The 12,173-nt window shown below is 54.4% G+C and overlaps 1 protein-coding gene across 1 annotated transcript; it reads left to right on the top strand.

The window, feature by feature from the left end:
• The first annotated feature begins 3,326 nt into the window (after window positions 1-3,326).
• AQP5 (aquaporin 5) lies at window positions 3,327-6,111 on the top strand. The gene is made up of 4 exons (XM_038753011.1): window positions 3,327-3,689; window positions 4,455-4,619; window positions 4,947-5,030; window positions 5,914-6,111. The coding sequence occupies exons 1-4, from the start codon at window positions 3,327-3,329 to the stop codon at window positions 6,109-6,111; spliced, it is 810 nt and encodes a 269-aa protein (XP_038608939.1).
• The last annotated feature ends 6,062 nt before the right edge of the window (window positions 6,112-12,173 follow it).

Genomic DNA, 12,173 nt, shown 5'->3' with positions numbered 1-12,173 from the left:
AGGAGCTGGGTTCTAACCCCCGCTTTGTTAGGAGTCTGCCACGTGACCTTGGGCAAGTCACTTCACTTCTCTGGGCCTCAGTTCCCTCATCTGGAAAATGGGGATTAAGACTGTGAGCCCCACGTGGGACGCCTCTTTTAGACTGTGAGCCCACTGTTGGGTAGGGACTGCCTCTATATGTTGCCAACTTGTACTTCCCAAGCGCTTAGTACAGTGCTCTGCACACAGTAAGCGCTCAATAAATACGATTGATTGATTCTCTGGGCCTCATCTAGAAAATGGGGATTAAGACTTTGAGCCCTAGGGGGGACAGGGACTGTGTCCAACCCGATTAGCTTGTACCTACCCCAGCGCTTCGCCCGTTGTTGGGTAGGGACCGTCTCTATAGGTTGCCGACTTGGACTTCCCAAGCGCTTAGTACAGTGCTTGGCACATTGTAAGCACTCAACAGGTACCACAATTATTATTATTAGAGGAGAAGCCAGGGGAGGGGGGCTTCTTGGAGGAAGGGGGTTCCTGGGAGCGGGAGGAAAGGGGGAAGGCAATGAGGGGGAGGTGGGGCAGAGGAAGTGCAGGGGTGGCAGGAACAATAACCGGGTTTCATCGTCTTTTGTTTCCTTTGGCGGATAAATCTGCCACGCAAAGTTTCCTCCACCCCCCACCCCCTCACCCCCACCCCCCCGGGGCAGGAGATGATCCAGGAACTGCCCTCCGCCCACACACACACAACACACACAACACACACACACACCCCTCAACCAGTCTCCCCGCCCCCAGGCACCCCCCAGGAGCTGGAAGGGTCGGGGGTCTTCGAAAGGAGACGCCAAGGTCCGCTCTGCCACCGGCCTGCTGTGTGAGCTTCCTCCAGTCACCTGCCCTCTCTGGGCCTCTGCCCCTACCTCCTGTTTCTGCAAAATGGGGAGTGACCCCAGGCCCTGATGCCCCTCCTCGACTCTTGGGGGCAGCTGTGGGGATCAAGGGAGACAACAGGAGGGGGGACTCCGGGGAAACTGAGGCATGGAGTCGGGTGGGGGGGTTCCTGGCGGCCTTACTGTTGGAGGGGAGGGGGCGAACTCAGAACCAGAGGCTGGAGGTAGAGAGTTGGGCTTGGGACCAGGGCAGTTTGGATTTGGATTGAGGTTCAGGGCAGAAGCCCGTCCTCTGCGCCTCCCGCTACCCCCCAACCCCAGCCTCTCTCCCCAACATCGCAGCGCCCACCCCCAGGACCGCCGAGGGGCGGGGGGCGGGAAGGGGCCGGGAGAGGCCTGGAGCTCTCGATTCCTCATCGCCCAGAGGCCTGGGAATGCCCTCCCGAGCCAGGGAGGGAAACTGAGGCAGCGGTGCAGGGAGGTGATGATTGGTGGAGGCAGGGAGGCCAGATGCCCAGAGAGTGGAGACACTGAAGCTGGAGAGGGCAGAGGGTCAGCGAAGGGACCAGACCCGGCTGAACCCCCAGTCACAGCCCAGGCCGGGAGAGGCCCACCCTCAGCCCACCTTCCCTTTCCCCAGAGACCCCGCCTCCCCAAAACAGCCCCAAAGCAGCCTCCACAACCCCTTCCCACCCTAGGGGCACCGTCCAGGCTCAGGATGGGGAAACTGAGGCCTAGAGAAAGGCAGGGCCTGCTCGGGTACCCAGAGAAATCTGGGGGGATGCTGGGGTAGATCGGTAGATTAGGTAGAGAAGCAGCATGACTCAGTGGAAAGAGCCTGGGCTTTGGAGTCAGAGGTCATGGGTTCGAATCCCAGCTCCGCCACATGTCTGCTGTGTGAACTTGGGCAAGACTCTGGGCCTCAGTGACCTCATCTGTCAAATGGGGATGAAGACTGTGAGCCCCCCGTGGGACAACCTGATCACCTTGTATTCCCCCCAGCACTTAGAACAGTGCTTTGCACATAGTAAACGCTTAATAAATGCCATCATTATTATTATTATCGGGGACCCCCGGCATCCAGCTGTCCCTAGGGGCTCCCTGGGTGTCAGGGCAGCGGGGTCTGGGCTGGCACTGGGGGGAGGGGGATGCAGGGAAGGGGCCCCTTCTCCCGCCCGCTCTGGTCTCCCCGCTCGGGACAAAGGGGCCTATTTACCCAGCGGAGCGCAAGGTAGGGCGGCCTGCCAGGGCAGCCAGCGGGCCCAGTGCCCGCACTTCCCAACCTGCCAGGGTGGCAGCCCCCGACCCCACCCCCCACGGCCCCGGGTGGAAAATCACCCGCAGGGGCCTCACCAGCTCCTCCCCTGCCACCCCGGGGGCAGCCATGGTGCCCGGTGGGACCACTCGCCCCCCAAGCTGGGCACGAACCCCTGGACACCCCCTTGGGTTGGGCTCCTGAGCCAGATTAATTGCCAATGGGAGAGTTTCCTGTTCCCCCTAGGGACCACTGTCCAGAACCTGGGGTGAGGCATTATAATTAGTAGTAGTAGTAGTAATAATAATAATAATGGCATTTATTAAGCACTTACTATGTGTAAAGCACTGTTCTAAGAGCTGGGGAGGTTACAAGGTGATCAGGTTGTCCCACGGGGGGCTCACAGTCTTAATGCCCATTTTACAGGTGAGGTAACTGAGGCACAGAGAAGTTAAGTGACTTGCCCAAAGTCACACAACTGACAATCGGCGGAGCTGGGATTTGAACCCATGACCTCCGACTCCAAAACCCGGGCTCTTTCCACTGAGCCACGTTGCTTCTCTATAGTAGTAGTAGTAGTAACGTGGCTCAGTGGAAAGAACATGGACTTTGGAGTCAGAGGTCAGGGGTTCAAATCCCGGCACCGCCACCTGTCAGCTGTGTGATTTTGGGTAAGTCACTTCACTTCTCTGTGCCTCAGTTACCTCAACTGTAAAATGGGGATGAAGACTGTGAGCCCCCCGCGGGGCAACCTGATCACCTTGTAACCTCCCCAGCGCTTAGAACAGTGCTTTGCACATAGTAAGCGCTTAATAAATGTCATTAGTAGTAGTAGTAGTAACAAATACCATCATTGTTACCTGGTGTGAGGCTGGGATCCACGGTGCCCCCAACACCTGTTTCCCTCCCACCTTCCCCGAGGAGAACAGAGTCACAAGGCCAGAGCCAGTGGAAAAGTGGGGGAACCAGGTGAGAACGGGGCAGGAGCTGGGAAACCTTCGAGGCCCCTGGGGGGGAGGAATCCACTAACTCCGCCCCTGCTCACCGCGCCCTATATATCTGTACATCCCGCACCCCGGCCCAGTGCCGCCCAGGAGACTCAGAGAGGGAGCAGGAGGCGGGAGAGCGAAGAGCAGAGAACGGCGGGCAGAGCCGTCGGTCATCGTCCCCCGCCGTCCCCCACCTGCCCCCCGTCCCCCACCATGAGGAAGGAGGTGTGTTCCCTGGCCTTCCTCAGAGCCGTCTTCTCCGAGTTCCTGGCCACCGCCATCTTCGTCTTCTTCGGCCTTGGCTCGGCCCTCAAGTGGCCGTCGGCACTGCCCAGCATCCTGCAGATCTCGCTGGCCTTCGGGCTGGCCATCGGCACCCTGGTGCAGGCCCTGGGCCCGGTCAGCGGAGCCCACATCAACCCGGCCGTCAGCATCGCCCTGTTTGTGGGGAACCAGATCTCGCTGCTGCGGGCCCTCTTCTACGTGGCCGCCCAGCTGGTGGGGGCCATCGTCGGGGCCGGGATCCTCTATGGCGTCACTCCGGTCAACGCCCGCGGGCACCTCGCCATCAACTCTGTGAGTCTGGGGGGCCCGGAGGGAGAGAGAGAAGCAGGGAGTCTTGGAGTAGGGGAAGAGGATCCTGCCGTCCCAGGGGTCAGGCAGGGAACAGGGGACCCTCTCTCTTGCTCTTCCTCTCACTTCCTTCCCATTTGAGCCTCTTTTCACACGCGGGCCTTGGTTTTCCCGAGCTCTTAAATGGGGATAAGAGGCCTTGGGTGGTTGAACTTCTCTCCCCGACCTGGGGAAGACAGAACAGGGCAGTGGGGTGCCTTTGGGGACCCCCCGCTTCCCACACCAGCCCATGATTGCCCAAATTCAAACTGCCGCAACCTCCACCCGCTCCTTACCCTGATCCCTGCCCCCATGCCCAAGTCCTGGGGGTTTAGAATTTGAGATGCTCCGGGAAGTGATCGGGAAAACAGATTCCCCGAGACGAAGCTCAGCCTGGGAAATGTGGTTGGGGTTTGGACGGGGTGGGCTGGAAACAGGACCGAGCCAGGCCCGGGACACGGGAAAGGGCAGGATTGGGGCCAGGATTGGTGCTTGGGCCGGGGCCAGGGATAGGGAGAGGGAGAGGGATGAGTCAGAGTTGGGACAGGGACAAGGTCAGAGCTGTCAGGGCTGGGGCCGGGGATAGGGCTGGAGACTTATGGAAAGAGGACACAAGGCATGGGGGGAGACCTCCCCACCACCATCCTTCCTTCTCCCGCTCCTGACCTGTGCTGGGGTCCACCACTCCCTGCTGACCGCCCCCGTATCGACATCCCCCCTTCCCCCCAGCTCAACAACAACACGTCAGTGGGCCAGGCCGTCGTGGTAGAGATGATCTTGACTTTCCAGCTGGCCCTCTGCATCTTCTCCTCCACGGACAGCCGGCGCACCGCCTCTCTGGGCTTTCCGGCCCTGTCCATCGGCCTTTCCGTCACCCTGGGTCATCTGGTCGGGGTAAGCTGGGTGTCTGCCTCCTGCTGACACTGTGAGCCCACTGTTGGGTAGGGACTGTCTCTATATGTTGCCAACTTGTACTTCCCAAGCGCTTAGTACAGTGCTGTGCACACAGTAAGCGCTCAATAAATACGACTGATGATGATGATGATGATGCTGAGCCACTGGGCCTCCCTCCCCCCTGGAGACGCAGCCCCGACTTCTCCATGGGAGAGGACCTGCAGGGGCAGTGGGGGCGATGGCCAGAGGGGAGGGGAGCAGAAACCCCCCCACCCTCTCCCTCTCACTCCACCGTGCCTGCTCACTCGGATCCCTCTTGCTGCATAGATCTACTTCACAGGCTGTTCCATGAACCCCGCGCGCTCCCTGGGGCCGGCCGTCATCATGAGGCGCTTTACCAAGGCGCATTGGGTAAGCAGCGCTCGAGGGATGGGTGGGGGGGTGCATCTTGGCTTAGCAGCAAGAGCCCGGGTTTGAGAGTCAGAGGTTGTGGGTTCTAATCCCATCTCCGCCACTTGTCTGTTGTGTGACCTCGGGCAAGTCACTTCACTTCTCTGGGCCTCAGTTACCTCATCTGGAAAATAGGGATTAAGACTGTGAGTCTCATGTGGGACAGGGACTGTGTCCAACCTGTTTACCTTGCATCTATCCCAGTGCTTAGAACAGTGCTCGACACATACGTGTTTAACAAATACCATAATTATTATTACTATTAGGGGAGGAGAGGGAGGTGGGGCGAGCAGAGGGAAGTGAGGGAAACCAGAGGGGAGAAGGGGAAGGTAGGGGAGTAGGGGGAGGGGAGAGGGAGCAGAAGGAAAGGGAAAAATAGGGAGAGGGGAGGAGAGCAGGGGAGAAGGGAGGAGAAGGGTAGGGAAGGAGAAGGATAGATCTATCAATCGTACTTACTGAGGGGTTCCTGTGTGCAGAGCACTGTACTAAGTGCAAGTCGCTGCACTTCTCTGTGCCTCAGTTCCCTCATTTGTAAAATGGGGATTGAGACTGTGAGCACCACGTGGGACAGGGACTGTGTCTGACCCGATTTGCCTGTATCCACCCCATTGCTTTGTACAGTGCCTGGCACATAGTGATATTTAAAAAATACCATCATTATTATTATTATTATTATTATTATTAGGGAGCAGGAGGGGAGTGGGGGAAAGATGAAGAGGGAACCAGAGGGGAGGAAAAGAAAGGGAGAGGGGAGGAGGGAAGAAGGAGGAGGGTCTCCGGAAGGCCGGAGGGGTGGGCCGGGGGTCGCCGGCCCCAGTGACCCGCTCTCTCCGTGTCCCCAAAGGTGTTCTGGGTGGGTCCCATCGTTGGGGCGATCCTGGCTGCCGTGTTCTACTTCTACCTGCTGTTCCCCAACTCCTTGAGCCTGGAGGAACGCGTGGCCATCATCAAGGGCTCCTACGAGCCCGAAGAGGACTGGGAAGAGCAACGGGAGGACCAGAGGGAGGAGCGGAAAAAGACCATGGAGCTGACCTGCCAGTGACGGCCCAGGGGACCCCCGGGGAGGAGGCGCTGCCCTGCGAAGCCCCCCGGAAAATGGGAATGAAGGAAGCCACCTAAGACTGGGGTGTCCTGGGGGGATTCTGGCCGGGCCCTGGGGCCGCCGTCCGAGGTCATAGGTCAGAGGGGTCAGAGAGGCCCTGGGGGGGGGCAATCAGTCGGTCAGTCGTATTTACTGTGTGCAGAGCACTGTACTGAGCGCATGGGAGAGTACACTATAGCAATAGTCAGGACAGCTCAAGGAATTAGGGGCTGAGGCTGGGCTCTGTCTCCCCCGGGCCCCCAGATGCCAATGCCCAGGCCCCAGGAATGGAGGGGGAGAGCAGGGGGCGAGAAGGTGGAGGGGCAGGGAGACCCCAGGACCTGACCACAGCTGAGCCCAAAGCCCGGACTTTGAACTAGGGCCCTAGGCGTCACCTCCATCTCTTCCTGGTCAGCCCCACCTATGCTGCCCCCCACTTCCAAGACAGCACCAAGGGACTCTGCTGTCCCCGTCCCCAAACCCATTTCAGCAGGGTCAGACCCCCAGCGGGAAGACCCCTGCCCGGCCCCCCGCCTCCAGCCTGGGTTTGTATTGGACTGCGCCTTATTTATTTTTAACCGAGGACTGGAATTGGATGGGGGCATTTGTGCCGGGGGGCAGAGTGCTGTCTCCTGTTCTAATAAACCATTGACAATCATTCTCTCCTGTTTTCTCTCTTTCTGTCGGTCTGTCTGTCCCCATTCCTTCTCCCCAGCCCCCCGAAAAAAAATGCCCCCCTTCTCCCAGGGCCCAGAGAGGACAGGGGGTTTTGGGCTCTAATGAGGGGAGGAGCTGGGGGAGAGAGGACCCCCAGGGAGCCATGAGCTGCAGTGTGGGGGAGATCGGAGACGTCCCCCCCACTACCCGTTCATGCATTAATTTATTAAATCGTATTTACCAAGCACTTCCTGTGTGCAGAGCACTTTACTAAGCGCTTGGGAGAAAACACTAGAACAATAAGAGAAGCAGTGTGGCTCAGTGGAAAAGATCCCGGGCTTTGGAGTCAGAGATCATGGGTTCATATCCCGACTCTGCCAGCTGTCAGCTGTGTGACTTTGGGCAAGTCACAACTTCTCTGTGCCTCAGTTCCTCATCTGTAAAATGGGGATGAAGACTTTGAGCCCCCTGTGGGGCAATCTGATCTCCTTGTAACCTCCCCAGGGCTTAGAACAGTGCTTTGCACATGGTAAGCGCTTAATAAATGCTATTATTATTATTATTATTTACTAAGCGCTTGGGAGAATACACTAGAACAATAAGAGAAGCAGTGTGGCTCAGTGGAAAAGATCCCGGGCTTTGGAGTCAGAGATCATGGGTTCATATCCCGACTCTGCCAGCTGTCAGCTGTGTGACTCTGGGCAAGTCACAACTTCTCTGTGCCTCAGTTCCTCATCTGTAAAATGGGGATGAAGACTGTGAGCCCCCGCCTTGGGACAACCTGATCACCTTGTAACCTCCCCAGGGCTTAGAACAGTGCTTTGCGCATAGTAAGTGCTTAATAAATGCCATCATAATTATTATTAATAATAAACGGCACATTCCCCGCTCACAATGAGCTTACGGTCTAGAGGGGGAGACAGACATATCAGTAAATAAATTACAGATATGGATAGGTATGATATATATATATGGATATGGATATGTATGATATATATATATGGATATATCCATATATATATATCATACATATCCACATCTGTAATTTATTTACTGATATGTCTGTCTCCCCCTCTAGACCGTAAGCTCATTGTGAGCGGGGAATGTGCCATATCCATACATACATATCATACATATCCATATCCGTAATTTATTTATATATATATATATATATGTCCCCAGCCCCAAGCTACAGCCCCAGAGAGAGGCGGAGGGCCCCCAGCATTTGGGGCCTAGCCCAGAAGAGGCTCAATGGCCTTTGGGTGACACCGCCTCCTCCTCCAACCCCGGACCCGTCGCCGGGTTGGCATCTCAAGGGTCTTCCCCACCCAGGCCGGAGCTGGGCGCAGCCTGGGCAAACAGCGGGGTCAGGGTGCTGGCTCCGGCCCCACAGCCTCTCCCCACAGACCCTCCCCAAAGCCTCTCCCCACGGCTGGCCCTGGGCCCGCTGGTCACGAGGCGGCAAGGCCTGGGCCGGAGCCGGGCCCCGCTTGGCCCGCTGGAGTGGGGTGAGGGGTGAGCGGAGTGAGCCCCCCCCACCCACCCCTGCATCCTGTGGCTACTCCGGATCTCCAAAGTCAGTCCGTCAACTGTATTTGTTGAGCACTTACTGTGTACTAAGCACTTGGGAGAGCACAAGAAAATAATGAACAGACACATTCCCCGCTTACAATCTAGAGAGGGGGAGGGAAGGCCCTGGGTCAGCTGCTAGAAAGGGGGGACTGGGCTAGGGAGGGGGTCACTGGGGATTGTGACTGTGAGCCCCTTTTAGACTGTGAGCCCGCTGTTGGGTAGGGACTGTCTCTATATGTTGCCAATTTGTACTTCCCAAGCGCTTAGTACAGTGCTCTGCACATAGTAAGCGCTCAGTAAATACGATTGATGTTGATGATAGATGATGACAGAGCTAGGGAGCCAATCAGACGCCGTGCCTGACTCACAGGACCACCCCCACACTGCTTCTTGGCGTCACTCTTCTAGACTGTGAGCCCACTGTTGGGTAGGGACCGTCTCTATATGTTGCCAACTTGGACTTCCCAAGCGCTTAGTGCAGTGTTCTGCACACAGTAAGTGCTCAATAAATACGATTGAATGAGTGAATGAAATCCGTACAAACATATATACATATATACAGGTGCTGTGGGGAGGGTTCTCTTCCTCCCTTCAAGGCCCTACTGAGAGCTCACCTCCTCCAGGAGGCCTTCCCAATCAATCAATCAATCAATCAATCGTATTTATTGAGCGCTTACTGTGTGCAGAGCACTGTACTAAGTGCTTGGGAAGTACAAGTTGGCAACATATACAGTCCCTACCCAACAGTGGGCTCACAGTCTAAAAAGGGGAGACAGAGAACAAAACCAAGACTGAGCCCCCTCCTTCCTCTCCCCTTCGTCCCCCTCTCCATCCCCCCATCTTACCTCCCTCCCTTCCCGACAGCACCTGTATATATGTTTGTACATATTTATTACTCCATTTATTTTACTTGTACATATCTATTCCATTGATTTTATTTTGTTAATATGTTTGGTTTTGTTCTCTGTCTCCCCCTTCTAGACTGTGAGCCCGCTGTTGGGTAGGGACTGTCTCTATATGTTGCCAGCTTGTACTTCCCGAGCGCTTAGTACAGTGCTCTGCACACAGTAAGCTCTCAATAAATACGATTGATTGATTGTTGGGTAGGGACTGTCTCTATATGTTGCCAACTTGTACTTCCCAAGAGCTTAGTACAGTGCTCTGCACACAGTAAGCGCTCAATAAATACGATTGATTGATTGATTGATTGATTGACTGAGTAAGCAGCGTGGCTTAGTGGAAAGAGGTGGGCTTGGAAGTCGGAGCTCCAACCTCCACCACTTAGCTGTGTGACTTTGGGCAAGCCACTTCACTTCTCTGGGCCTCAGTTACCTCATCTGAAAAATGGGGATCACTTAGGACGACTGTGGGCCCCACGTGGGACAAGTTAATCACCTTGTAACCCTCCCAGCGCTTAGAACAGTGCTTTGCACATAGTAAGCGCTTAACAAATGCCATCATTATTATTATTAAGACGGTCATAGGTCAGAGAGGCCCAGAGACCGTGAGCCCCACGTGTGAGCCCCTTGTATCTACCCCAGGGCTTAGAACAGTGCTTGGCACATAGTAAGCGCTTAACAAATACCATTATTATTATTATTAATGCTCCAATTCTGATTAATGTTCTAATCATTGGGAAGCAGCATGGCCTAGTGGGTAGCGTATGGGCCGGGAGTCAGAAAAACCTGGGTTTTAATCCCAGCTCCACCACTTGGCTGTGTGGTATGACCTTGGGCAGGTCAGTTCACTTCTCTGGGCCTCAGTTACCTCTCTATAAAATAATAATAATTATGGCACTTGCTAAGCGCTTACTATGTGCCGAGCACTGTTCTAAGTGCGGGGGTAGATACTAAGTGATCAGGTTGTTCCACGGGGGGCTCACAGTAATTAATCCCCATTTTACAGATGAGGTAACTGAAGCACAGAGAAGTTAAGCGGCTTGCCCAAGGTCACACAGCAGACTAGTGGTGGAGTCAGGATTTGAACCCAAGTCCTCTGACTCCCAAGCCCATGCTCTTTCCACTAACCCACGCTACTTCTTTAAAGTGGGATTAAGACTGAGAGTCCCATGTGGGCCATGGACTGTGTCCAACCTGATTACCTTAGTGCTTAATACAGTGCCTGGCACATAGAAGGCGTTTAACAAATGCCATGAAAAAAATCACGATTATAATAATAATAATAATAAAGGCATTTATTAAGCACTTACTATGTGCAAAGCACTGCTCTAAGTGCTGGGGTGGTTACAAGGTGATCAGGTTGTCCCACGGGGGGCTCACAGTCTTAATCCCCATTTTACAGATGAGGTAACTGAGGCACAGAGAAGTATACACCTGTATATATGTTTGTATGTATTTATTACTCTATTAATTTTATTTGTACATATTTATTCTATTTACTTTATTTTGTTAATGTGTTTTGTTTGGCTGTCTGTCTCCCCCTTCTAGACCGTGAGCCCGCTGTTGGGTAGGGACCGGCTCTAGATGTTGCCAACTTGGACTTCCCGGGCGCTTAGTCCAGTGCTCCGCACACAGTAAGCGCTCAATAAATACGATTGAATGAAAGAATGAATGAATGAAGTAACTCGCCCCTAAGTCACACAGCTGACAATTGGCAGAGCCGGGTCTTGAACCCACGACCTCTGACTCCAAAGCCCAAGCTCTTTCCACTGAGCCACGCTGCTTCTCTATCAGTAGTAGTAGTTGTCGTAGTAGTATTACTCTAATTCAGCACACTCTCAATATTCAACCGGTGACACTCATTTATTTATATTTATTTATGTTGATGTCTGTCTCCACCTCTAGTGTGTAAACTCCATGTGGACAAGTAATCTGTCTAACAACTCTGTTGTACTCATCCAACCGCTTAGTACAGTGCCACACACGGATAGAGTACGGACCTGGGAATCAAAAGGACGTGAGTTCTAATCCCAGCTCCGCCACTCGTCTACTGTGTGACCTTGGGTGAGTCACTTCATCGTCATCATCATCAATCGTATTTATTGAGCGCTTACTATGTGCACAGCACTGTACTAAGCGCCTGGGAAGTACAAATTGGCAACATATAGAGACAGTCCCTACCTAACAGTGGGCTCACAGTCTAAAAGACTTCACTTCTCTGGGCCTCAGTTACCTCATCTGGAAAATGGGGATTGAGACTGTGAGCCTCATGTGGGACAGGGACTGTGTCCAGCCTGATTCGCCTGTCTCTACCCCAGTGCTTAGAACAGCGCTTGGCACATAGAAACAGCGTGGCTTAGTGGCAAGGGCACGGGCTTGAGAGTCAGAGGTCGTGGGTTCTAATCCTGACCCCGCCACTTGTCAGCTGTGTGACTTTGGGCAAGTCAACTGACTTAGAGAAGCAGTGTGGCTCAGTGGAAAGAGCACAGGCTTTGGAGTCAGAGGTCATGGGTTCAAATCCCAACCCCACCAATAGTCAGCTGTGTGACTTTGGGCAAGACACTTAACTTCTCTATGCCTCAGTTCCCTTATCCGTATAATGGGGATTAAGACTGTGAGCCCCACGTGGGACAACCTGATCACCTTGTATCCCCCCAGAATAATAATAATAATGGTATTTGTTAAGCGTTTACTATGTGCAAAGCACTGTTCTAAGCGCTGGGGGGATACAAGGTGATCAGGTTGTCCCACATAGGGATCGCAGACTCAATCCCCATTTTACAGATGAGGCAATCGAGGCACAGATTGCCCAAGACCTCACGGCAGGCAAGTAATCTTATTTACTGAGAGTTTGCCGTGGGTAGAGCACTGAACTAAGCACTTGGGAGCATACGA

The sequence above is a fragment of the Tachyglossus aculeatus genome, chromosome 10, assembly GCF_015852505.1.
Source record: "Tachyglossus aculeatus isolate mTacAcu1 chromosome 10, mTacAcu1.pri, whole genome shotgun sequence".
Classification (NCBI taxonomy): domain Eukaryota; kingdom Metazoa; phylum Chordata; class Mammalia; order Monotremata; family Tachyglossidae; genus Tachyglossus; species Tachyglossus aculeatus.
Note: the sequence above shows the minus strand (reverse complement) of the source record. Positions and strands in the feature narration are given on the sequence as shown.

Excerpts from the sequence above, each read along its gene's own strand:
- AQP5 (XM_038753011.1), top strand. The coding sequence starts at position 3,327 with ATGAGGAAGGAGGTGTGTTCCCTGGCCTTCCTCAGAGCCGTCTTCTCC. Across the intron at positions 3,690-4,454 it reads GGCACCTCGCCATCAACTCT|CTCAACAACAACACGTCAGT; the intron begins GTGAGTCTGGGG and ends CCTTCCCCCCAG. Across the intron at positions 4,620-4,946 it reads CCCTGGGTCATCTGGTCGGG|ATCTACTTCACAGGCTGTTC; the intron begins GTAAGCTGGGTG and ends CTTGCTGCATAG.